Genomic DNA, 26,775 nt, shown 5'->3' with positions numbered 1-26,775 from the left:
ATGAAAAATCGATTGAGAGTTTTTCTTTTTGAGATATTTTTGCCTTTCTCGTATACAAAGTATACGTAAAGGCTATATGCAGTGGTGGAAATCTGTGAACCTTGCTCACAAAACGAGAAGTAGGCAATGCAAAATACTCGCGAACACTTGTTTTGCCTTTTTCTTGCCAACCCACTACGAATTATGAACAAGATTTGATTGGATTAAACGAGAGCGGAAAGCACCGTGGATGAGGCAATTAAAAAGTTCAGCGGTTTGGACGAGAAACATGTTTGTGAATCCATAATTCAAACTACTCCTTCAAGAAACCATGAGTACGAGCAGATTGAATCCATCCAAGTATTATTCAGGATACTCATTTTGTTTCGGTACATCGGTGAGGCTAATCTGGGTCTCTGTTGGTAAGTTATAAAGGTTTCCTACTTTTGGAAGGCCTGTCATTCCACGCAAGGTAAGAGGTTTTTTACAATTTAACATGAGTGATCTCGGCATTAATGTGTAATCTGAGGGTTGTTGCCGCGAGCATTCAAACGGATGATGTCTGTTGCTACCATGTCAGCGTCGATCATCTGTCTCTAGTTGTCTCTTCAGAATTATATGAGAATTTTCTTACGTAAGTGATGGTACTGTAGGCTTTGGAAACCAAAAAAATAAAAAAATTCGCTCGGGAAAATCCGGTTATCAGTGTAATAAAAAAGTTTTGGTTTTCAAAATGTATCTTGTATGTCGACTTTATGTTTCAACAAAATGCGATGCACAAGCAAAATTATTGAAACTTATGATAAATTAGTTCATGCCATATTTTTTTCAATTTTTATGTGGGGTAAATTTAGAGTAAAATGGCCGATGTGCTATATTAATTATCCAAAAATAAATGATGCCCACTTAATCTTACATACTTAGAATATTTAATATTTACCAGACATTCAACTATTTATATTTTTAAATTTTTTAGTTGAGGTCTTTCTATATAAATCATTATTTATTTTAAGTAGATAGCTATCTGGTTATTCAGAATGATATCCGATTCAAATATTTGAATACGTAATTAAATAATGTGAATATTTTGAAATTCGTTTTCATCAGAATAGTTTTATAATCATATATTCTGATTTTTTTTCACAGAAATTTGAATTTTGAAACTAATTCGAAATACGTGAGCTTCCAAGGGATCGAAGATGTTTTCCACTGGATTTTGGATACAGCTGGAATCTGGATCAGAATTCAGGCACATGCTGGAGGATGGAAACGAGGCTAGATTTCAAGTGCTTTTCCACGATATTAAACATCAACCTGAAATGAACTTCAATCAACTGCAGATATGGTGAGTCCGTTTCATGCTTGTAATATAAATTGATTTCACTAAATACGGGCTAGGGTCACAGATGTGTATTAATGATGTATATCATTGATATAAATCTTCATCCCGGAAGTGTAAATATACTGCAAATGTCCATTTGATGTCTGAGTGTATTTATGCGGGGCTTACTGTGCTGAAAATTATCTCAAGATGTGGTCTGTAGCTTCTTGTTATATGGTCTTTGGATGCACAGTAGAGCTATCACCTTCTATCTCCAGGGCTAAAAATGTTTTCATCTATTGCATTGTTCTGCTTTGTGCAGTCGGTTGGAAACTAAAACAATTAGTGCGCGTTCGATAGTTTTCTTTTGGCTTCTCTACACCTTGTACACCATTTGCCAAGATTTTCCAGTAAGCAGAGCGATCGGCCGGTCGTTGAAATTTAGTTTTGCTTTGTGCGGAAAGCAAAACGATCGGCCGGTCATCGAAATTTTGTTCTGCATTGTGCGAGTGAGTGAATTAATCATAAAGTGTAAATTTGTTCCTTGTCCAGTCGTGTTTCTCCAGTAAGCAGGACGATCGGCCGGACGTCGAAATTTAGTTTTGCTTTGTGCGGAAAGCAAAACGATCGGCTGGTCACCGAAAATTTGTTCTGCATTGTGCGGGGGAGTAAATTTATCAGAAAGTGAAAATTTAGTTCGCATCCAGTTGTGTAGTGCGGTCGATGATTAAAATAATTAGCGTTCGTTCGATTGTTTTTGTTTTAAATGAAACTACACGCTATACACGGCATACCGTTTACCAAAACGAACCCTGCCACACTCCCTACCCCATATATCCAACATCCCAGTGATTTCTCGTGGAAGTGCAGATGACTCGTCGGCTTCTATCAAAGCGAGTATCACGTCAACAATTTCCTACCTGTTCCTCAATTGACCTGCATTCGGACACGGCCGGCGCTGGTATTGCTTATTTTTGGGTCATCAGTTCTTACACATTGAAGGTGAAGTTAATCCCAAACTTCATCTGTTGGTTCTCTGTGTAATTACAGCTGACCTGGCAATAACGGAGTAGCAACCGTGGGCGGTCAATCATGCTCATGCTCATGCTCATGCTCATGCTCTTGCCAACCCACTACTCGCAGAGAAAACAGAAAAACGAACCCCGAAAAATGTTCGTGAAGCTTCGCGAGTCATTCGGGTTAATTTGCAAAATGTCATAAAACAACTTCGGAACATGTTTATCACGGATGTTCGAGGTGTTCGAGCAAGAACACCTTTGTTTATAGTTATTGTGTTTATCACAAGTGAAATTTATCCATTGTATTCGAAATAACCACAAATACTCGCGACCGTGATTTTTACTCCCGAACAAAATACTGCCCTGCTTTTTTACTTTGCTCTGCCCGTACTCGCGAACAAAGCAAGCACCAGAAAAATGCAGGCAGTAGGTTCGCGCGAGTGTGGCATTTTTTGTAGGCCCAATTACACTCTTTTCTTACTCGTGAAGCGAGTATTTCCACCACTGGCTATATGTTCGCTCCAGAAACGAACTTTTTATAGGAGTCCCGGAGACCCATAGTGTTATATACCGATCGACTCAGCTCGACGAATTGAAGTGATGTATGTGTGTGTGTGTGTGTGTGTGTGTGTGTGTATGTGTGTGTGTATGTGTGTGTGTATGTGTGAGCGCAAAATAATCTCACTCATTTTTTCAGGCACTTATCCTTAACCGATTTGCTCGCATTGTTTCGTATTGAAAATTGGCCCAATCGGACTATGGGCTTCGGAGTTATGGCCAAAATATATTTTTTTACAACAAAAATTCTCACTCACTTTTTAGACACTTACTCTTAGCTGATTTACTCGCAACAAGTTTCATTCGACGTAGAATCTTGCCCAATTGTTTCGTATTGAAAATTGGCCCAATCGGACTATGGGTTTCGAAGTTATGGCCAAAATTCATTTTTTTACATAAGAAACACGTACAAAATTCTCACTCATTTTTCAGGCACTTATTTTTAACGGATTTTCTCGCAACAAGTTGCATTCGACGCGGAATCTTGTCTCATTGTTTCGTATTGAAAATTGGCCTAATCGGACTATGGGCTTCGGAATGATGGCCAAAATATATTTTTTTATAAGAAAAATTCTCACTTACTTTTTAGGCACTTACTCGTAGCTGATTTACTCGCAACAAGTTGCATTCGACGTAGAATCTTGCCCAATTGTTTCGTATCGAAAATTGGCCCAATCGGACTATGGGTTTCGAAGTTATGGCCAAAATTCATTTTTGCCTTTCTCGTATACAAAGTATACGTAAAGGCTATATGTTCGCCCTAAAAACGAACTTTTTATAGGAGTCCCGGAGACCCATAGTGTTATATACCGATCGACTCAGCTCAACGAATTGAGGTGATGTCTGTGTGTGCGTGTGTGAATGTGTGTGTGTATGTGTGTGTGTGTATGTTTTTTTTTCTTCCTAAACAATGGAGGGGGAATCTGCTCAACAGACATCCTGGGTTGTCCAGGAAGTGCGGGGTTAGGGGCCACCTCCAAACGAGGGAGGCAGGACTGCATCCCCGACCCGCTAAACCGTTTCCATTGCCGCCAAGCCCATCGTCCCTTCGGTACAACCAGAAAGTAATGCTTCAAAGGGGGGCCAGTGCATAACGCACCCTCGAGGTTAGCTGCGTGTCCTTGCAGCATCGAACATGGTGACTCGCTTTTTAGAAGAACACCATGGTATCGTGCCTGCGCATTGCCAGCTTTCCAGGTTGCTTTACCACGCCCTATGTCCTCGGAAGGTGGGAAGGGTCGACTTCGCGCTTCCCTCTGCACGACTGGTATCAAGAATGATGATGCCACGTGCACCCCAAATTGACCTCTCTTCGATAGGGCCTATTTGCCAGCACACAGAGGGACTTGCCGACGCGGTGCCTACGCCTGCCCCAGCCTTGACGTGGACCCCTTTCCGTCCTCGGGCTCGGAACCCGCCCGGTTGACCGACGCCGCGAAAGCGACGATACCATGTTGTTCTTCACGCGACAACTTGTTTGATAAAAGGATCGAGTTCGACCACTGGGCAGTGTGTATATGTGTGTATGTGTGTGTATGTGTGTGCGCAAAATAATCTCACTCATTTTTCAGGCACTTATCCTTATCACTTTTTAGGTACTTACTCTTAGCTGATTTACTCGCAATAAGTTTTATTCGACGCAGAATCTTGTCCCATTGTTTCGTATTGAAAATTGGACAGAACGGACTATGAACTTCGAAGTTATGGCCAAAATTCATTTTACATAAGATACACATTAGGGTGGTTCAAAAAATTGATTTTGCTCCACAGCGCTCATCTGATTCTTTATCATGATCTGAGTGCCCTCTGAAAATTTGAGCTCATTTGGATTAAAACTGATTTAGCACAAGCCGTTTCAAGTTTGCATGCGAATTAGTATGGAAATTTATTTTTCTTTATACTGTTAATAACGCTTCCCCATTAAGCGCAGGTTAAAAGAAAACCTACATAGCTAAAAGACATACTCAGCAGCTTTCACTCAGTGAAAACCGCATCTCAATTAATCGTTTCGATAATTAGTAATCGAATTTAATCTATACCGTGGTTTTCTGGAGCTAATTGCATATCTCCTCAACAGGCAACATTGCTGCTCGTGGCGCGAAAGATAGCACACACAAATTCAGGCTACTATGTTGCACTGCACATTTCAGTGATGCCCTGAAAGAAGTTTAACGATCATGACTAAAGATTCGCAACCGGTATTAAAATCGATTACTAATTATCGAAACGATTAATTGAGATGCGGTTTTCGTTGGGTGAAAGCTGTTGAGTATTCCTTTTAGCTATGTAGGTTTTCTTTTAACCTGCGCCTCATGGGGAAGCGTTATTAACAGTATAATGAAAAAATAAATTTTCCCATACTAATTTGCATGCAAACTTGAAATCGCTTGTGCTAAATCAGTTTTATTCCAAATGAGCTCAAATTTTCAGAGGACACTCAGAACATGATAAAGAATCAGATGAGCACTGTGGAGCAAAATCGATTTTTTGAACCACCCTAATACACATACAAAATTCTCACTCATTTTTCAGGCACTTATCTTAAACGGATTTGCTCGCATACGACGCAGAATCTTGTCCCATTGTTTCGTATTGAAAATTGGCGTAATCGAACTATAGGATTCGGAGTTATGGCCAAAATACTTTTTTTTACATAAAAATCTCACTCATTCTAGGCATTCTAGCCGATTTGCTCACAGTTGCATCGACGACAATCGACGCAGAATCCTATCCCATTGTTTCGTATTGAAAATTGGCCGGATCGGACTATGGGCTCAGAAGTTATGGCCAAAATTCTTTTTTTTATACCAAAAGTGCATAGAAATTACTCACTCGAAAAAAAACGAGGAAGGCACCATCACCGCTAGGTGGATTAATCTGGGTTTTTCCTATATTGCTCATGAAAATTGTTATAATAATGTTTGGGCTGTTATCGCCGATTTTTTATACAAATTAGGTGACGTGAGAGATTTGGATATATTATACATCTTCAAAGGCATGGTCAAGTCAAGTCCTACGTCCACTTCGCGGTTATGTCACAGACATTACCCACTGTTCGTTTTTTGTAAAAAAAAGTAGAGAATTCAATGATGAAAATTATGACGAGTTGATGATTGTTTCTGCTTCTCGTAGTTAAATACTTTGAGAAAAACCTGACCTGAAATGACACATCCAATATAAACGATCCCATATGCTTCGTCTATTTGCTTCTAAGCTACATCACATTTGACGAACTAAACTCATACTAAACTTAAAGTGACAGTGCGATAAATAAAAAAAAAACAAGCTAATCTGGGGAATCACAATGCTTTTCAATATGATATATAAGACATCTATTCAATGAAACGGTATCTTTTAATTTTAATACAAGTTATTTCGTAGAATGAGACAAGTCTTAATAATTATGTGTTCAGAAAATTTAATTGTATTAAGAATGATTAGACGGCTCATATACATTTGTAATTAGCATGTCATACATATCAGAAAAATGGGGTCTGTACAATGGGGTTTATAATCTAAGCGTCCCTCAACTATTAATTATCAACTATTTTAGTTTATTCCTTTGATGAATATTTTTTTCCAAAGGGCTGTTTTCATATGTCGTGGACAGATGTTGAACAGTTTTAGATGTGTTCTTCCCTCCATCAGTGTTGATCTGATCATGAAATTTTTCATTAATTTGTGTGAACTATGGACATTCTTCCTTCCCATCTACCCCCCAAGTTGTCCACATGGTATATAAATAGCTCCTAAATATTTTGAATATTGGATTTGACGAAAAATACATCATAAAGCAAAATCCCAATCAATATGAAATATTAAAACGCTTTTAATCCGATGTGCTTATTCAAAACCGGACTAATTACCGCCTCTATTCTTTTTCTATTTTGTTCCGATTGCGCGCTCTTCAACCAAACGCGCATGCGCTGTTTGAAGCAGGCACCAAACCGATGTGCTTTTCTCCATCGGCACCATCGGCACCAAACCGTGCACTGCTAAACGATGAACGCCTTGGCTACCTATACATCGCCGATTGCGGTTAAAGCGGGTGACCTACACATACAAAATAATGCGTGTATGATGCATGGCAAACCGTTCTCTGCTGAAAGTGCACTTGTTGGACAACATGTGGTGGTGCGTCGTTTCGGTATCGTGGAGTAAAATATAACGCGTCCCCATCGCAGCATTTCAGTTGCCTCATATCACATGTCGCCTGTAAAAACTTCGTGCATATTTTACGATTATGTATTTATACCAGGGGTCTGCAAAGCAGCCATGTTTCTGATGCCAGCATCAAAATCATCGATTAATTTAATACGAAGGCGTAATCATAATCGTTGAAACCTGTAATTGAAAATGTATTTTAAATATCATGATATTTTGGCAAAGTAGAGCGCTTGGTGCCGATTGAAATAAAAAAAATTATTAAAGACATCAATATTCTTGTTGAAATACACCTCGCATTCATACTTTCGCACAAGTGCTTAAAAAAATGATGAAAAACAATTACGTCTGTTTGGAAAAAATCACTTCGGAATAGCAGTTTGTTTACAAAATAGAATTGTCAGTGGGAAACCCAATTTCAATAGAACAATGGGAAACTCAAAGATGTTCGCTATTATCAAACGTAGTGGGTAGGATTGGTGTTGCCAGATACCTGATTTATACCTAATCGTTAAATTTGTACTAAGCATATGACAAATGCACGTTACAATGCGTTACGCTTAAAAGTATACATCACTGAAAATCTCAGAACGTACACAATAAGTTTTGTCGGAATTGTAAATTTAAAATGCAGAAATCTTCTCATTGGTGCATGCCAATCGAAAGATAAGACTTGGCTTTAGATCAATGGACCAGGGTAAATTAGAAATTCGACTTCGAAGAGACTAAATTAGGGGTGTCAAAAATGTGTACATTTGGAGGTCCAAAATATGTTGCACTGCCAAAAACGAAGAATATTTTCTTTTCAGAAAATGGCAAATTTCACTGATTTATCAATAACTGAAGCTCATTTCAAATTTCTATTTCATGAATAAGTCTTTTATCTTTAAAATGGTGTCATTTCCGCCCATATCGAACCTGTATTTCAATAGATATAAGCATATATTGGGATGCACTTCCTCTAGGGGTTCAAAATAGGACAGTTACTCTATTCGTACGATGAGTCGTTTTTGAGATCGAATCGAAAGTCGTAATGGCGAACATGTTCGACTCGATAGAATTTCGTTCGAATCGAGATGCGCAATGCCACCACACACAGGGGTCCCAGCATCGACATAAGTGGCCTTCTTTGTAAATAATCGTGCGGTTGCCGTCAGCAAGATTTCGGAATGCATCCAACAATGATGGCGGTGGTTGCTGCATAAATGTCGTACTTAGTCGGTGGGAGCAGTACTCAAACGAAATTTTCTCGCATGCTGATAGTGACTGCAAAGGCGCAGTATAGTAGTAGTAGTAAAATTCTTCTTTATTTAATCAATTTTTGTTTTACAATTATTTTGTTTATACATATACAGTGATCGGCCGGCTTGGCCCTTCAACTTCATTTTTTTTTATATAATGTTATCTGAGTTTTAAAATATAATATTTCATGACGGCCTTTAGGAGGCGCTAGTGTATTTTTTTTTAATTTGATAACCTAACTACTATGTACACTAAACTGTAAAGGCGCACTTTATCGGTCCTTTTTCAGGACCCTCTTTCAACGAAGAAGAAAGTTTTGTTTGGCGTTTTGGAAATTGTCGCACAAGTGAAGTTTTCTTGCAAAATTCTTACTTTCGTTTTGCTACTGTTAGTGACTGGAAAGGGATTGAGAGAAATTTTTACCATTTGCGGCTGTCGACAAGTATTCGCGCACAAAATTATTCAAAAAGATGGCGTCTGTAGCAAATAAATGGTAAATTATTGAGCGGCTGTTTTCGGGTACCGCAGAATGGTGAAAGTGAAATTTTCAGTCTCATTATTCACTCGCTGCCGACAAACCTGCTTCACTAAGATTTTCAAACAAATTCTATTGAGCGCTGCCGATGCTGGTGACGACCGCATAATGACAAGATTTGACGATAAGCCCTTATATTTTCTGTCAAATCCCGCCGTTAATGTCGCCGTTCCGTTCCACTGCGTACAGGACTTTACTTGGAATGTTGGTGAAATATAGACTTGGTCAAATAAAATGACGAACAGAGTACGTCTAGAAAGTCACGCGAGTAGTTTCAATTTTTTCACTGAGAGTGCACAAAAAAACTTTTATTTATTCGACTGTCTTATTTCTTCAAAACAATTCCGAGATTGCTGATTTCTTGCATCCAGAAATAACTGAATCCAGCATTAGTCTATCTTCATGCACATGTTACCCTGTATTTGCAGGCCCTAAACTTTATCTCAAAAAGAAAGGCATAACGTCACTTACAATTGGAGTATGCTCGCATTAATCTCAAAGCTCACTGAACCATGTTGTAAATTAATTCTCCCTCTGTTTATCTCTAGGCGAGTGACGTAGACGAACCCATATTTCTAAATGGAGACGTCCAGTCTTTGTGGACAGTCAGCAGTGCCTGCAGACATCAGATAAGCTGGATTTTCCTTGTACGCATTTGTAATGCATTGTGTGGGTGGCTTCCGATAGTATCATTAATGCATTTCATTATCTCTTAAGCCAAGATAGCAACATTCAGTAGTTCAGGGGCCACTGTTGGAAACAGAATGGCTACAGAGAAGGTTTCCGATCCCGCCAACATTAATTTAAGGATTACGCCCATTAAACGGACAAACAGTGCGAAGAATCAATACTTGGCGACATTTTTTCGTAAGTATTTCTGGATTGTCGTGAAAAATGTATAAATGTATAAAAAATGTATCCATCAGTGAACCTACTAGCCATCAGCTATGGATCAAGTGCCGGGTGGATGTCACCATCCATTCCGATTCTGAAGTCAAGCGAGTCTCCTCTGAAAAGCGGGCCGATCACAACGGAGGAGGGGGCGTGGATCGGAGCAACACTCTGTGTTGGTGGATTGGTTGGTAACATTGTTTCGGGATGGATGGCCGACCGATACGGTCGAAAGTGGACAGCCTACATGGCAGTTGTTCCACAAATTGTAAGTTCGAATGAATTTCAAGAAAATTCCTCAACTGATTTTATGTTTGTTTATTTTGCAGGGGTCATGGATAATGATCATAGTTGCAGATAACGTGTACTATCTGATTGCTATGCGATTTTTGTCAGGATTTGGAGGTGGTGTTTGTTACATGATCAATCCAATGTTCATCGCAGAAATTGCTGAAGACAGGTAATATAAGTTCAAAAAATCAGGCCCAGTTCCAAAATAAAGATATGGCTTCCGTTTTGAATGGGGTGCTTTCAGTGTTGGATTCCGTTATGAGTGTCCTTAAAGAGTTTCGTTCAAGTTAAGCGATTGACTCACCTATGTTAGAATCGGCTACTAGAAAATTAGATATATTATGTAATAACCTAATATTTTTCAGAATTCGTGGATTGCTCGGTTCGACCTTAGTACTTTCCAGCAATCTTGGTCTTTTGATTATGTACACTTTAGGGGCTTTTCTACCATACAGCGTTGTACCGTACATACTTATTGTCATACCAGTAGTTTTCCTTATTGGATTTACGACAATCCCAGATACGCCTTTCCATTTCATGAGGAAAAGCAAATATCAGGTATGCGTTCTGATAACTATAATCAATGGTGAACATAAAACAATTCATTTAAATAATACCTACAGAGATCTGAAAATTCATTAAAATTTTACCGTGGCTATCCGGCCGGAACCGAACATGTCTCAGTAGAGTTTCAGCAGGAGCTACTCAAACTCAAGGACTATTACGGGAACGAGAGACAAGTTACCCGAAAAAATCAAATCACTTGGCACGATTTAAGTGAGTGTACCGCTTGGTGTGCCGTAAAAATGTTCCACCTTTTTTCACGACTGTATTTTCAGAAACACCTCACGCCAGGAAGGCATTCCTGATAGGAATCAGTTTGATGGCTTTCAATCAATTTTGCGGTTGTTTCGCAATGCTCAACTACACGGAAACTATTTTTGAGGAATCGGGTTCAACGCTGTCGGCGAACAAATCGGCCATCGTTACGGGTTCATTGCAGATTGTCGGATCGTACTTTTCCACGCTCCTAGTCGAACGTGCCGGACGGAAGGTAAAGTTTCTGGGAAGAGTGGTAAAACAAAAGCGCTGAAGCTTCTCGGGTGAATTGGTTTTTAGAATTTTGGATCTGGTTTAAAGTGGCTGTGCGGTTTGAAGAGCGTTATCAGTTTGTTCCAACAAATGATGAGTCGTGTTGATGTTGTTCGGAAAAATTGCATGATTGCGGTTTTATAGAAGTAATGGCACAGGGTCATTAGGTTAAAAGCTATCAGGCCGAATGATCCAAATTGTCATTGGGCCGAAGGGCCGTTAGTCCGAATGGTCATGGGCGAGAAGTGAGTAGTAAGAAGTGAGAAATGAGAAAGGAAGAAGTGAAAAGTGAGAAGTAAGAAGCCATAAGGAAGAAAGAAGAAGTAAGAAGAAAGAAGAAAAAGTAAGGAAAACCAAGAAGGAAGAAGAATGAAGAAATAGGAAGGAAAATGAAGAAGGAAGGAAAAAGAAAAAGGAAGGAGGAAGAAGGAAGCAGGATGCAGGAATGAAGAAAAAAGAAGAAGAAGAAAAAGAAAGAAGAACGACGCAGAAGAAAGAAGGGAGAAGATGAAAGATGAAAGAAGAAGGAAAAACAAAAAAAGAAGAAAGAAGGAAGAAGAAATATAGAAGAGCGAGGAAAAGAGGAAGAAGGAGGAAGGATGGTGGAAGTAGCAAGGAGGAGATAGGAAGCGAGAAGAAGAAGGAAGAAGAGGAATAAGAAAAAGGAAAGAAGAAGGAAAAATGAAAACTGACTTCTCACTTCTTTAATCGGCCTGATGAATGGCTCAATACCGAGAGAATATATGGCGGTCATCAGTAGGTTTCCTGTGTAAACAATATATAGCAATTCTCGCGCATGATATCACGAGTGCGTAATTGCATTGATCATTGTCAGAAATCTATAGACAAAATTTGTAAAGTGGCAACAAGAAGGTAAATCCATTCTTATTGTCATTAGAATTAACAATCATTAAAATTATCAATGACAAATAAACAACACTTTGAACAATAGTAACGATGGACAAGCTGTGGCGCCGCCTACACTAGACGAGATTAGAAAAGCCATTAAAGAGCTGAAAAACAATAAGGCTGCGGGGAAGAACAAGTTGCCGGCTGCACTTCTCGAACATGTCAATGAGCAGCTTTGTCTGCATCACATTATATCGAAAATATGGGATGACAATGAATTGCCTGCTAGCTGGTTAAACTGCCTAATTGGCCCACTCTTTGAGAAGGACACATACTGTAGTCAAATGCTTACCCAAAGATAAATACGTGACATATTCCGGGAGAAGAACTTGCTGACACACATTTATTGATTTCAAAGTAGCGTTTTCAAGCGAAACTAATACGGCTGATTCGTGTAACGTTGGACGGATCGAAATCAAGTGTAAGGGTTGCAGATGAAATTTCGACATCATTTGTAATATTGGATGGCTTGAAGCCCTGATCTAATGTTCAAGATAGTGCTCAAGGGAGCGATCAGGGAAGCTGGTGTGTAAAGAAGCGGTACGATTATTACAAGATTGCATATGCTGCTGGGCTCTGCGGACGATATCGATATTATCGGGATTGATCGCCGTGCCGTGGAAGAGGCTTTTATTGTTCCTTCTATAAGGGAGACAGCGAGGATTGGACTCACGATCAATACCAAAATGAAGTACATGGTCGCTGGCAATCTACGTGGGTTCCTTAGTGGTGGTGGTAGTGAAATGGTCCTGGATGATAAGAAATTTGAAGTTGTGAAACTTGCAAAGTGACACAACTGGTATCGAGGGCTCCAATAGAAGAACGACCACCATCAGTGCTGCGTGAAACGTTGTCGCACACCCCGCCACCACAGCATTTTCTCCCACATGAGAATTCGTTGCCATATGCACCGATACACAGACACCAACAGACTGAACAGTATGCTACCCAACTGCAACAGTTGCAAAATCAGCAGGCTATGTGGGGACAATTTCAACAGCAGTTGTCCGCCAGACAGGTTGTGCCTAAAGACCTTCCAGTCTTTACGGGCAATCCTGATGAATGGCCTCTTTTTGTGAGCAGCTTTCGTAACTCGACTGCCATGTGTGGTTACTCTCATTCTGAAAACCTGATGAGGTTGCAAAAATGTTTGAAGGGTAGAGCGTTAGAAGCGGTTCGGAGCATTTTACTTTTACCTTCGTCGGTCCCAAATATTATGGAAACGCTAGAGACGTTGTTCGGGAGCCCAGAGAGACTTGTCCAGTCGCTGCTAAGTAAGGTACGGAGTGTTTCTGCCCCGAAAGCTGAGCGGTTTGAAACGTTGGTCAATTTTGGAATCGTAGTCCAGAATCTCGTTGGCCATCTCAAGGCCGCCAATCAGCAGGCACATTTAACTAATCCAACACTGCTGCATGAACTAGTGGACAAGCTCCCACCACACATTCGACTTGACTGGGCTGTATACAAGAAGAATGTTGGAGTAGTGGATTTGGGGATTTTCTGTGACTACATGAGCGCTATCACGGCCGCTGCAAGTGATATAGCACACTTCAGTGACTTTGATGATGGACGATCAGGATCGAATGCAAGGCCAAGAAAAGAAAAGGTGTTCGTCAATACTCATATTTCTTCTGAGCCACGTAAATTCGAACAACATAATATAAAAATGGAGAAGCAGGAGAGGCCTTGCTACATATGCCAAAGCAACAGACATCGGATCAAGGAATGTTACAAATTCAAATCGCTGAGTCTTGGTGATCGCTTGAAAGCTGTAGAAACACATAAGCTTTGTGCGGTTTGCCTAGTTCCCCATGGTAAATGGTCTTGCAAGTCCACTCGCATATGTGGAATCGGAGATTGCGGCAAGAAACACCATCCATCACTGCATCCTAGTCAACAAACAGTCACCATGCCAGCAACAGAACGAACTTCGCTCAAAAGCAGAAGCTGTGGTTACTATTCACCGTAAAGTTCTTTCTTCTACGATATTTCGTATAATTCCTGTTATACTGTACGGTGAAAACGTTCAAATATCCACATATGCCTTCTTGGATTAGGGTTCATCGTCAACTCTTATAGACAAATCAGTGGCCGATCAGCTGGAGATTCGCAGCCACTTTGCTTGACATGGACATCAAAAGTTTCCAGACATGAAGCTAATTCTCGGTTAATTAATCTAAGGATTTCAGGAGAAGAAGGCAGCAGAATATTTCCATTGACGGGCGCAAGCACCGTGAGCCAGCTGAATCTCCCGATACAAACCTTGCGGTATGGAGAGTTGTCTTGTCGTTATCCATATTTGGCCGGAATCCCAGTGAAGAGTTACGAACAAGCAATACCACGGATTCTCATTGGATTGGACAACATCAAACTGTTGTTGCCACTAAAGATTCGCGAAGGACAACATAATGGACCAGTAGCAGCAAAATCTAGATTGGGGTGGACTATTTTCGGCAGCATCGAAGGAGCCAATAGGAATTCGGTATCTCCGATTATGCATATCTGCAAAAGCGTGGTTGAAACTGAATTACATGAGATGGTGAAACAGTATTTTGCAATGGAGAACTTGGGAGTATCCGTCGTACGTGGACCTGAGGCAGAGGAGGATCGAAGAGCAAGGGTATTCTAGAACGAACGACTACTAAATGCGCCGATGGACACTACGAAAGTGGATTACTGTGGCGGTACGACGTGATCGAGTTGCCGTCCAGTTATGGCATGGCGGAACGTCGTTTGTTTTGTCTCGAACGAAAGTTACGTAACCATCCGGAATTACGAGTGAGGTGGTAAAGGCAAATAGTCGAATAGCAAGAAAAGGGCTACGCGCACAAGGCCACACGTCGGGAGTTAGAAGAGAGTGATCAACATCGTACGTGGTATCTCCCTCTTGGCGTGGTAACTAGTCCACGTAAACCTGGGAAGGTGCGTATTATTTGGGATGCAGCCGCCAAATCAAAAGGAGTGTCTCTGAACGATATGCTGTTGAAGGGCCCGGACCTTTTAACATCGTTGCCTGCAGTGCTCTGCCGTTTCCGGCAGCGACAGGTGGCGATCGCTGGTGATATCCGCGAAATGTATCACCAAGTGAGAATTAGGAAGGAGGATCAACAGGCACAGCGGTTTCTATACAGAAATGATCCAGCAAGGAAGCCCGACGTATTTGTGATGGATGTGGCCATTTTCGGGTCGACCTGCTCACCCTGTTCGGCAAACTTCGTGAAGAACATGAACGCGAGTATGTGGAAAGAAGAACTTCCGGAAGCGGCGACGGCGATAGTAGACAACCACTACGTGGACGACTACCTAGACAGCCGTGATACAGAAGAAGAGATGGCGAAGTTGGCTTTGGATGTAAGAAAGGTTCAAGAACAAGCAGGATTTCAACTAAGGAACTGGAGATCAAATTCTAAGGTGGTGTTACAGAGCCTAGGAGAAGGTGCAGAAGTCACTACGAAGAACTTCAGTATCGACAAGGAAAGCCAAATTGAACGTGTCCTTGGTATGGCGTGGTTACCGGATGAAGACGTATTCGTATACACTGTTAAGCTGCCAAACGATTGCGAAGGTTCAACAGCGAATGAGCTCAATACGACGAAACGAAGCATTCTGAAGTTCGTCATGAGCGTCTTCGATCCCCTCGGGTTGATTTCGAACTTACTCGTTCACGGTAAAATGATCATTCAGGACCTGTGGAGAACCCAAGTTGGATGGGATGAGCCTATCCCAGCAGAAATTCTCATAAACTGGCAAAGGTGGATTAAGCAACTTTCCATGCTTAGCCAAGTTCGAATCCCTCGTTGCTATTTTCCCGGATACGATCGAAAAAGTGGATGCGAGTGAATCTGCATTTGCGTGCGTCGCCTATTTTCGTGTGGTTGATCACAGTCAGCCACGATGTACATTAATCGCTTCCAAAGCAAAAGTGGCACCACTGAAGCCACTATCAGTCCCTAGATTGGAGCTACAAGCGGCGGTTATTGGGAGCCGATTAGCGAAGTCCATTGCCGACTACCATACGGTAACTATAAGCCAGAGATTCTTTTGGAGTGACTCCAGAACAGTGCTTTCCTGGATTAATTCCGATGCCAGGAAGTACCGGCAATATGTAGCGGTTCGTATCGGCGAAATACTGGAAGAATCACAACCTGAAGAGTGGCGCTGCATACCTACTAAATTAAACGTGGCGGATGAGGCAACGAAGTGGGGAAAAGGACCTACATTAAGTTCGAATAGCCGGTGGTTTTCAGGACCAGACTTCCTCCTACAAGCGGAGAATGAGTGGCCACAACCTCAAATATCAGCAAGCTGTACCGAGGAAGAACTACGAACTATTCACGTGCATCATGTAACGAGGGTACAGCCGTGCATTGAGTATGGTAGGTTCTCCAAATGGGAAAGGATGCTCCGCACTACGGCGTATGTGTATTCATTTATAGATAGTTGTTGCGGACTCGGCAAAAGAGGAGCCATGCAGGCAAGGCACCAGTTGACGTCAGCAGATTTTGTTCGAGCGGAGAGGGCGTTGTGGCGGATTGCACAAGCAGATGAATATGCCGAAGAAATACTAATTCTAAGAAAAGCAAATACAACCAACAAAGAGAAGGCGAAGAAATTGAACAGAGATAGTCATATTCGACAGCTATCACCATTTCTAGATGAGTACGGGGTGGTTCGCATGGAAGGCCGCATAGAAGCATCTCCACTATCCACATACGACGCGAAATATCCGGTTATCCTGCCGAAAAACCATCGCGTGTCTGAGCTCATTGTGGACTATTACCACCGGCGGCTCGGGCATCATAACAGTGAAACTGTGGTCAATGAAGTACGTCAGCGGTACCACATTTCTACTCTCCGGACGCTAGTACGCAAAGTTACAAAAAAAGTGTCAACCTGTCGTGCCCAGAATGGCGCCATTACCCGAGGTGCGAGTAACTCCGTTTGTTCGTCCATTTTCGTTGGTCGGTATCGACTACTTCGGGCCATATATGATCAAGATTGGCCGAAGTCAAGTGAAGCGCTGGGTGGCACTCTTCACTTGCTTGGTCATAAGGGCGGTGCATTTGGAAGCAACAGCTTCCCTATCTACAGAATCGTGTAAACTGGTGTTGCGTCGATTCATTTCTCGTCGAGGTGCCCCAACACAAATCTACACTGATCACGGAACAAATTTCGTCGGTGCAAGTCGAGAACTGGCACAACAAACAGCGGCAATGAATCGTGAATTGGCGGAATCCTTCACGGATGCAAATACGAGGTGGAACTTTATTCCGCCGTCCTCTCCACACATGGGTGGTGCGTGGGAAAGGATGGTCAGAGCGGTAAAAATTGCAATGGAGTCGATCAACCATTCTCGCGCGCCATCTGAAGAAGTTTTTCACACGATTTTGTGTGATGCGGAGTCAATGGTCAACTCGCGACCGTTGATGTACGTGCCCTTGGAGACATCGGATCAGGAGGCATTGACTCCTAATCATTTCATTCTTCTAAGTTCGAATGGAATCAAACAGCCGGAGAAAGTTCCAACTACAGAAGGAGAGGCGCTGCGGAATGGTTGGAATTTGTGTCGTTATGTTCTGGATCAGTTTTGGTAGAGATGGATCCGAGAATACCTTCTGGTGCTGACGCGGCGCACGAAATGGCACGACGAAACCCAGCCAATTCAAGAAGGAGATTTGGTCTTCATAGTAGGGAAGCAGAAACGGAATCAATGGCCTCGTGGGAAGGTTCTAAAAGTTATCCTCGGGAAAGATGGGCGAATACGACAAGTGGATGTTCAAACCGTTACAGGGATTTTACGCCATCCTGTTGCCAAGCTTGCAGTACTCAATATAATTCTTGCAGGTAATTCTGCTGGACTGAAGCAACATTACGGAGAGGGAATGTAGCGGCAGGCGTTACAAGCGTTGACGCTCTCAACGAAATACTCCATAGGGATGGTCCACCTCGTATTACAGATCCGTCAAGTGGCGATGGGTTCGATGATGTGGGTAAAACTAAGTAATAAAACGTCAGAGAAAGAATTGATTGCAATTGTGAAATGTATGCTGCATGCTGTTAAAACTATTGAATTTATAATCCTAATAATTATTGTGAATAATTAGTGCGATAGATTGTGTTTGGAAGACTCAGCGTGAATTCTAATTAACGCTCTATAAATTTAAGTGAGTTATACTAGCGTTTGTTACGATTAACTGAAATTAATTACGATATTACACAACATAGGTTATTTTTCATGCAGAGCTCGAAGGAATGAATTAGAATCCTAAAACTATCCTAAACTATCTAGTACGGACTGTGAGTAAACCTGAACTATACTAAAGGACTTAATGACTAAGATTAGTTAATATGTTAACACAGGTAGAGTGACTAGAAGAGCTATCACAGGACGGTTAGACATACGTAGTGGCCAGAAACTAAGAGTCACAGACTTGTAAGTAAGAAAAAATTTGTAAACAAACTTAAACTAATTGAACTTAAACAATATTTTAGCTTAAAAGCTATTGCCAATAAACGGAATTGCTATTGAGGCCGTGACGTGTTTTCCCTACGTTTTCTGCCGCGCCAACATCTCCTATTAACGACCAAACGCTATCATTTTTCACAACACAAAGCCATCAATATGCTGAAAGATGTGTACTAATAAAAATAACAACACACCATCACAATTTTAGGATATTAGAATTTTAAGATATTGCCTGAATATGGGGACACTTGATGCCTCATAAGTCACCGGTATAATTGAAATCAATGAACAGATGGTGCGTTGGGACCTGGTATTCACGGCATTTTTGAAGGATATTCCTTCGAAAATTCCTAAGGGCAGCTGTTCTCAACCTTTCTCTTGAGAGGTACTCCTTCAAACTTTTGGATTCATTGAGGTACCCCTTACATGCTCCTTGGTTTTGCGGATGACATCGACATGGTTCGTGTAGATCGCAAAGCAGTAGAAGAGGCTGTCGTGCCTTTTAAACGGGAGACTAAAAGAATATAATGGACCATAAATTCTGTCAAAACTAAGTACCCGGTGGTTGGCAGAGAACGTGGCAGTCCAAAAGGTGTTGGTACCGAGGCGGAAATGTAAGGGATGCGATTTGAGGTTGTCAACGAATTCATATATCTTGGAATACTCGTTACATGTGATAACGACGTTAGCCGCGAGGTGAAAAGACGTGTTGCGGCTAGAAGTAGGACTTTCTACGATTTGCGTTGCGTAGCCAGCTCAATAATCTCGCAGCCTACAGACACGGATAAAACTATAGCTCTGTGTACATCGTTGATTCATCCAGTCGCTCTGTACGGCCATAAAACATGGACGCATACTATCGAATTCTCGGAGTGTTTGAGCGGAAAATACTGCGTTCAATACTTGGCGGCGTGGTGAATGGCGCAGACGCAGGAATCTCGAGGTTTCCTAAGTGTACAAAAATGCATACATAGGCAGGATAATGAAACACGGCAGATTACAATGAGCTGGTTTTGTAGTACGTATGCCGGAAGAGAGACCAGCAAAAGTAGTTGTAGACCCCGCACTCGCTGGCTGTGTGCAATCGAGAAAGATGCATGTGTGGCCGACGTACCAAGAGACTGGGAATATTCTTCTCCTCAAACACCTGCTTCTATGTTCTCAGTGTCGTTTTCTATAATATTTAATTTAATAATTTCTTTTTATTTAATAATTTCTCTGTCTGCCCAAATAGACAGCGCGTTGTTAATCGGTATTGAGAAATTGCAGAAAAATGTATCTGAGGTTTTGAACGAGGCTGTTAATGGTCTCAAAGATTCGATCAGCAAAGAAATGGAAAATATGAAATGTTCATTTTTTCAATTTAACCCGAGTAGAAATGTAGCTGTAATGAATGAAATGCAAGGTACATCGCGAAAGGCTACGGGGCCTAATTTGACTCCCAAAACGAAAAAGCGTAAGGTACAAGATGTGGACGACACATCTGATAGTGCAATGCCAGAAAATGTTAGTTTCGCGGATATTGTTAAAAAGTAATGTTGGGAAAAATAACGTTAAAGTAATGAAAAAAGTCACTGCGCCTAAGGAAGTAAAGGTCCCTCGTAAGGCTCGTCCGGTCATTGTGATTAAACCGAAAGAGTCCAACCAGAGTAGCGATGATACTCGTAAATTTTTGAATAGTAAACTGGATCCGAAAACACACAGGATCAGTAACTTTAGAAACGGGAAAAATGGCTCTATTATTGCTGAGTGTGCAACAGGATTTAATGTTGATGTTGTGAAAAATGGCATTCAAAGCAATCTGGGTGAAAACTATGATGCTGTTGTTCCCTCATCGGTGCCAAGACTAAAAGTGATGGGAATGTGCGATAAGTTTTCTTCCGATGAATTCATTCAGATTTTGAAAGATCAGAATGAAGACATCGCAATAAATGATGTTAAAGTAATAAGAATGTATGAAAATCCACGTTTTAAGTATAACAAGAACAATGTTGTTATTGAAGTCGATAAAGAGACTTATAGTTGTTTGTTGACCGCGAGAAAAGTTAACATAAGGTTTGATCGGTGCCTTGTTGTTCCCGAAATTAGTGTTTTGAGATGTTTTCAATGTGGAGAATTTGGGCACATGAGTACGGATTGCAAAAACAGCATTGCGTGCTCAAAGTGCAGCGATCGTCACAAGACATCCGAATGCACGTCAACTGTATTGAAATTTGTCAATTGTATAAAAATGAATTCCGAACGTAAAATGAAATTGGACGTGAACCACAGTGCCTTCAGTACTGAGTGTAGTGTTTATAAGCGATTAGTTGAACGGAAAAGAGCAGCTTACGTTTCAATGAATAGCAACCAAGTTCTAGTAGAAATGTGAGCAGATTCGATATTTTGTATTTGAATATTGCGGGTTTGTCTACATACTACGTTGCATTACGTAAGATTGTAGAAGATAAACGTCTTTTTTAGTGTTTTTATCTGAAACTCATATAGTCGACATTGAAGCATTTGATCAGTATAGCATTCCGGGTTATAGTGTAGCTGCTTGTTTATCACATTCTAGACACACTGGCGGTGTTGCTATTTATGTCAAAGAATCAGTTCAGTTCAAGCTTCAATTAAACGAAGTTTGTGATGGAAACTGGTTCTTAGGCATTGCAGTTGTACGTGGCATGAAGATGGGTAATTATGGTGTTTTATATCACTCTCCCAGTGCAAGTGACCAGCGTTTTATTGAAATTTTGGAAAACTGGTTTGAGTCATTTATAGATCCTAGTAAATTAAATGTAATTGCTGGTGATTTTAATATCAATTGGTGTGACGATTCCAATTCGAATCATTTGAAACATTTAGCGGATTTTTTAATTTGAAACAAAAGTAAATTCTTATACGCGTATTTCCCAGCACAGTAGAACTTTGATTGATCATGTGTATACAAATTTTGATTCTGTAACTAGCGAAACGAGTAATGATTTAAAAGTAACTGATCATGAAACGCTAGTCATTAACGTTACCGACAATAATAGTAATGATAGTAATTTAATTAAAATGAAGTGCTGGAGAAAATATTCTAAACAAGCAATTTCGGGTCTTGTCGAAAGAAACGTGGATTTTCAAGAAAATTCCGGTAATATAGATGAAAGATCAGCTGTTCTTACAAACGTTTTGAAATCCTGTACCAATCAATTAGTAGAACAGAAGTTAGTAACTTTGCATAATTCTAACAGCTGGTATAATTTAGATCTTTTGCGCCTGAAACGTAAAAGAGATAAATTGTATAAAAAGTTTCGTAGAACTAGTAATGAAAATCACTGGAATAGGTATCAGGTAGCGCGGAACAAATATTCGCAATCTTTGACACGTACACGTTGCGAGTATATTCAGAGGAAAATTTATCAGCATCAAAACAACAGCAAAGAGTTATGGAAAATATTGAAATCATTATTAAAGCCTAGTAGTTGCAAGCCGCGGTCCATAACTTTCAATGGCACATTAGAACAGTCAGAACAAGAAATTGCATCTAAATTCAACGATTATTTCGTCAATAGTGTCTTATCCATTAACCGATCTATCGAGTTAGTGGATGAGCCTGATGAAATAAAACAGCCGATAAATATTAACTGTAGATTTGATTGTTTTCACCCGATTACTTTTGAAGAACTTAAAACATTTGCTTTTCTTTAGGTAAAACGGCTGGAGTTGATAATGTTAATGCTAGAGTTATTCAAGATTGCTTTCATGTCATTGGACGCAACTTGCTGGACCTTATAAATGAATCGTTACAAACTGGGCACGTGCCGCATGTTTGGAAGGAATCACTAGTGATTCCAATACAAAAAGTTGCTGGAACGATTAAAGCCGAAGAGTTTCGTCCCATCAACATGTTGCACACATTAGAGAAAATTTTAGAACTTGTAGTTAAAGGCCAGCTAATTACATATTTAAATAGTAATAACTTGTTAATACCGGAACAATCAGGTTACAGGGAAGGCCATTCCTGTGAAACTGCATTGAACTTGGTATTATCTAAATGGAAGGAAAATATGGAGCGTAAAGATACTATTCTAGCTGTGTTTTGGATCTCAAACGCGCTTTTGAGACAATTTCTCGGCCCTTATTGTTGAAAACTGTTAAGCGCTTTGGAATTTCAGGTTCTGCATACAAATGGTTTGAAAGCTATTTGTCTGACAGATCCCAACGGACTGCTTTCAATGATTATGTGTCGTGTCCCGTGGAAAATGACCTTGGTGTACCACAGGGAAGTGTATTAGGGCCCTTTTGTTCATTATGTACATTAATGACATGCGACGGGTCTTACGTTATTGTGACATTAATTTGTTTGCTGATGATACTGTAATATTCATTGCAGCTCAAAATCTGAAGGAAGCGATTGAACACTTGAATTAAGATTTGCATTCTTTAAGTAGATGGTTGAAGTACAAACAGTTAAAATTGAATATTAGTAAAACAAAGTATATGGTTATTTCGCGAAATCGTTCAATTGATAATGTCTCTGTGAAAATTGATGACGAGACACTTGATCGCGTACGGGAAATTAAATATCTTGGCGTGATTATTGATGATAAATTGAAATTTGACCAACATATTGACAATGTCATCAAGAAAATAGCCAAGAAGTATGGAATCCTATGTCGACTGAAAAACGAATTAAATACAGCTAGTAAAATACAGTTGTACAAATCAATCATCTCTCCTCACTTGGACTTTTGTCCTTCCATTTTGTTTTTAGCAAATCAGACACAAATATCGAGATTGCAGCGCTTGCAGAATAAGATTATGCGTTTGATTTTAAGATGTAACAGATTCACTTCCTCAACTTTTTTGTTGGATGCATTGCAGTGGCTCTCGGTGAAGCAAAGAATTGTGTATTTAACAATGGTGTTCATTTTTAAAGTAGTAAATGGTCTGCTGCCTCGATATTTGTGTGATCGAATTGAAAGAGGAAGTGACATTCATAGATATAACACTAGAAACGCGGAAGATGTAAGAACACCTAACTTTTTACATGGAGCTTCACAAAATTCTTTGTTTTTTAAAGGTATCAATGATTTCAATTCGATGCCTACACATATCAAACGTGCAACGACATTATCACAATTCAAGAGACTTTGTGTTTCACACGTGAAAGCTGTATTTTAAGCAGCTACTTAGTTGACTTTTTAAAAATTATTAATTATTGTATCTTGACGAAGTTTGCCCTACGGATATTTTGTTTGGACAATTGTGTTTTTCAATTATTGAGGCACTAATAAACTATTTTGTTCGCCTCGATGATAATTATGGATTTTATATTTATTGACTTAATTGTAATTTGAGTCTACAAAAGTTTGAGTCTCGCGCGCGTAAAGCAGATATGAATGATTTTTAAATTTATGTACAGACTTGCGCTTTTTCAGCTGTTTCAATGATTCTGCGGATTAGTAATAGGCTATCTAGTAGAGTTTGGTTTCCGCGGTTGATACCGAAACTTTTGATATCGACGGAGCGGTAACACAAGTTTTGATTTTGTTGACAACGACATAGTTTATTAGATTATTATTGATGCTTTCAGTGGCTAACGTTACTTGTAATAACATGAAATGCGATTCTTGGTGGAACTTTTGAAATCTGTTAGAGAGGTTTCACAAGTTTTGCATTTTTATGAACTCGAATCATCACGACTGATACTTAGGAGAATGTGCAGCTGGACTAAAGAGTCGTTTACATTTGTACTTTTTGGTGGATAGTAATGGAAAGTTATGAAAGCTATATCTGTGATGATAATCAGATCGTTTTGTTTTGTTTTGCAAATCCGATTAAATTGAAAAATTAAATTCAATTAATTATCTTAAAGATAAATCGTCTAGCTCAAACCTTTGTAGGGGTATGTGGCGGGACCATCATCATCATCATCATCATCATCATCATAAAGTAAAAGTAAGACGATGGTCAACAACCTAAAACTGGTAAATTATAAGTTCTAAAAAAAGTTAGTTAGATTAGATTAGATATTAAAGTTAGATTGCTAAACATTTCCAGAAATTCTTGAAACATTATATAACTTGGAATCTGTTAATGTTATCATAAAAGTTTATAAACCAAGCTAAAAGTGGCTGAATATAAGGAAATATTTGATTGAGTGCATTTCACGACTCCCCTAGGCATAGAAATAATAAATTAAATTGAATGCTCCTCATATGTTATAGGATTGCATAAATGAAAGTTTGTGAATGTCCTTAATGAATACTTAGCTGTATGGTTGAAATACTTCAATTCGAGGATGCCAAGAACAGCCAGATGGAATGTAAAAAAAATCAATTATTTATGTCCGCTTTCAGATGCTCCTGATAATCTCCGGCACCGGCATGGCAATAGGACTATCGATTTTCTCCGGCTATTTTTACGCCAAAGCTCTCGGCTACAATGTGGAATCGTTCAATTGGCTCCCATTGATTTGCTTCTCGTTTGTAATTTTTATAGCCTCGATAGGGGTCCTGCCGTTACCGTTCCTCGTTCTGGCTGAATTGGTACCGCAGAAGGTGACTTTTCCCCAGGCTGGTACCAGTCAGTTGATGCAGTTAATCGATTTCTCTTCTATTCGTTGTCTAGATCAAAGAATTCATATTTAGTACGTGTATGAGTCTCTCTTGGATATTTGCATTCATCGCTGTCAAGGTATGAGCTGCATCGCTTTACGCGTTCAAGGTATGACAACTACTTCTGTTCCAGTATTTTGCTACGCTATTCGGCATGCTCGGAATGCACGGAGCGATGCTGCTGTTTGCTGTTTGTTCAGCTAGTGGGGCGTTTTTTGTGGCACTCGTTGTCCCGGAGACCAAAGGTAAGAGTTTGGATGCCATAGCAAAACTGATGAGTTGAATAAAAAACAATTCAGTAATTTATGAGAATTTGTTTTAATTACAGAAAGAAAATAAAGGCAATGAAATGAAATCTAATTTATCCACTTTGCGTTTTTACGTCTTTCTCGTTCATCCAAACTAGGAAAAAATATTCAAGAAAGGACCAAAATATCAGGAATAGATGAAGACTCCTCATTATTCATATTCACTCACAACCAGCTCAATAATTCTCTATAATTAGCGCACTAATAAAATCGAAAATTTTATTTCTAACGAATTTGAAAAAAAAAATACCCATCATCACTTTAGGGGGCTCTAGCAGCAAAATAATGTTTTGGTTATAACTCCGGAACACATTCACCGATTGAAAATTGTCAAACAATCTAAATCAAGACATCACGATCCATAACTACGTTGAGAATATAAAAGGGGAGGGCATTTCAAAGATACGAAGATACGGAAGTTATAAAAATAATATTTTCCCATAGAGACTCCGTATACGAATTGTGGCAGACAACGTTTGAACATGGCTTACCATTAAAATTATTGTGATGCAAGACGTCTGAGTGGGCGACGACATCCGAATCGTTCGTGGCGCTCTCTAATCTGCTTCCCAATATGTAGCTTTGGACAGTGCAATACCAAAACCTCTGATTAGGCACATTAAATTACCTTTCCATCCATTCCATTTCTAAATGCCTATCTAGAAATAACAAGCATCATACGGAGTGTGGATGAAAGAATATTCACATGGCACTGTGACATGAAGCGTAGCCGTAGAGGGCTTCATAAATTTTCTTAATCTTGCCAAACAGCTTCTGTTTGTGGGCACAGAAGACGGGCCCAATGTTTGCTCGTTACACGACTGGACCATATAGTCGTAGATCGGTCACAACCGTGGTAGTCAGTTTCCCGGAGGATGTCAAAGTGTATCGTTTAATTTGTTATAAATGAATCCAGTTACTAGGCAGTAAGATTTTTTTTTTCTTCAAACATGGAATCCACCAGTAGTGCGCGGAATCAATATGTAGCCACGTTTTGCCGTAAGTAACAAAACTCAAGAGTTGAAAACGGAGCAATTCCTCACTTCGAATTATTTTTCCTCCTGAGCTGTTGTCAGAAATGTTCATTTTTTATTTAGTTATCCTTTTCCAATGTGTTTTTGTGTTTTTCCATGCTTTGTGTATTTTTATTTTTTTTTATTTGTAATGAATTTCGAGCGAAAACATACAGAAAAGTAGAAGTTGCCAACAGAATAACAAGAGCATCATTCAGAAAAAAATGTTAGAAGATCCTCTTTGCGTAACTTTATATAATAGACTCTGTATGTATAATTTTGTTTCCTTATTGATACTTCATCATTTGATTAAAAGAGGGCAGATTTCATTTGAAAACTTTGACTGATTTTGAAAAAGGGATCAACCCCAAAATCGCCTTATTTCGGGCAAACGTCT

The 26,775-nt window shown here is 39.9% G+C and overlaps 1 protein-coding gene across 1 annotated transcript in view; it reads left to right on the top strand.

Moving 5' to 3' along the window:
• The first annotated feature begins 9,564 nt into the window (after positions 1–9,564).
• LOC134209709 (uncharacterized) overlaps positions 9,565–26,775 on the top strand; it is a 39,618-nt gene continuing 22,407 nt past the window's right edge. Inside the window, exons 1-9 of the mRNA XM_062685719.1 lie at positions 9,565–9,685; positions 9,745–9,977; positions 10,039–10,169; positions 10,366–10,558; positions 10,624–10,777; positions 10,840–11,054; positions 24,800–25,000; positions 25,071–25,136; positions 25,191–25,335. Of these exons, the coding sequence (XP_062541703.1) occupies positions 9,583–9,685; positions 9,745–9,977; positions 10,039–10,169; positions 10,366–10,558; positions 10,624–10,777; positions 10,840–11,054; positions 24,800–25,000; positions 25,071–25,136; positions 25,191–25,335 (1,441 nt within the window). The 5' untranslated portion in view covers positions 9,565–9,582. The remainder of the gene's footprint in view (positions 9,686–9,744; positions 9,978–10,038; positions 10,170–10,365; positions 10,559–10,623; positions 10,778–10,839; positions 11,055–24,799; positions 25,001–25,070; positions 25,137–25,190; positions 25,336–26,775) is intronic.

This window comes from Armigeres subalbatus, chromosome 2, assembly GCF_024139115.2.
Source record: "Armigeres subalbatus isolate Guangzhou_Male chromosome 2, GZ_Asu_2, whole genome shotgun sequence".
Classification (NCBI taxonomy): Eukaryota; Metazoa; Arthropoda; class Insecta; order Diptera; family Culicidae; genus Armigeres; species Armigeres subalbatus.
Note: the sequence above shows the minus strand (reverse complement) of the source record. Positions and strands in the feature narration are given on the sequence as shown.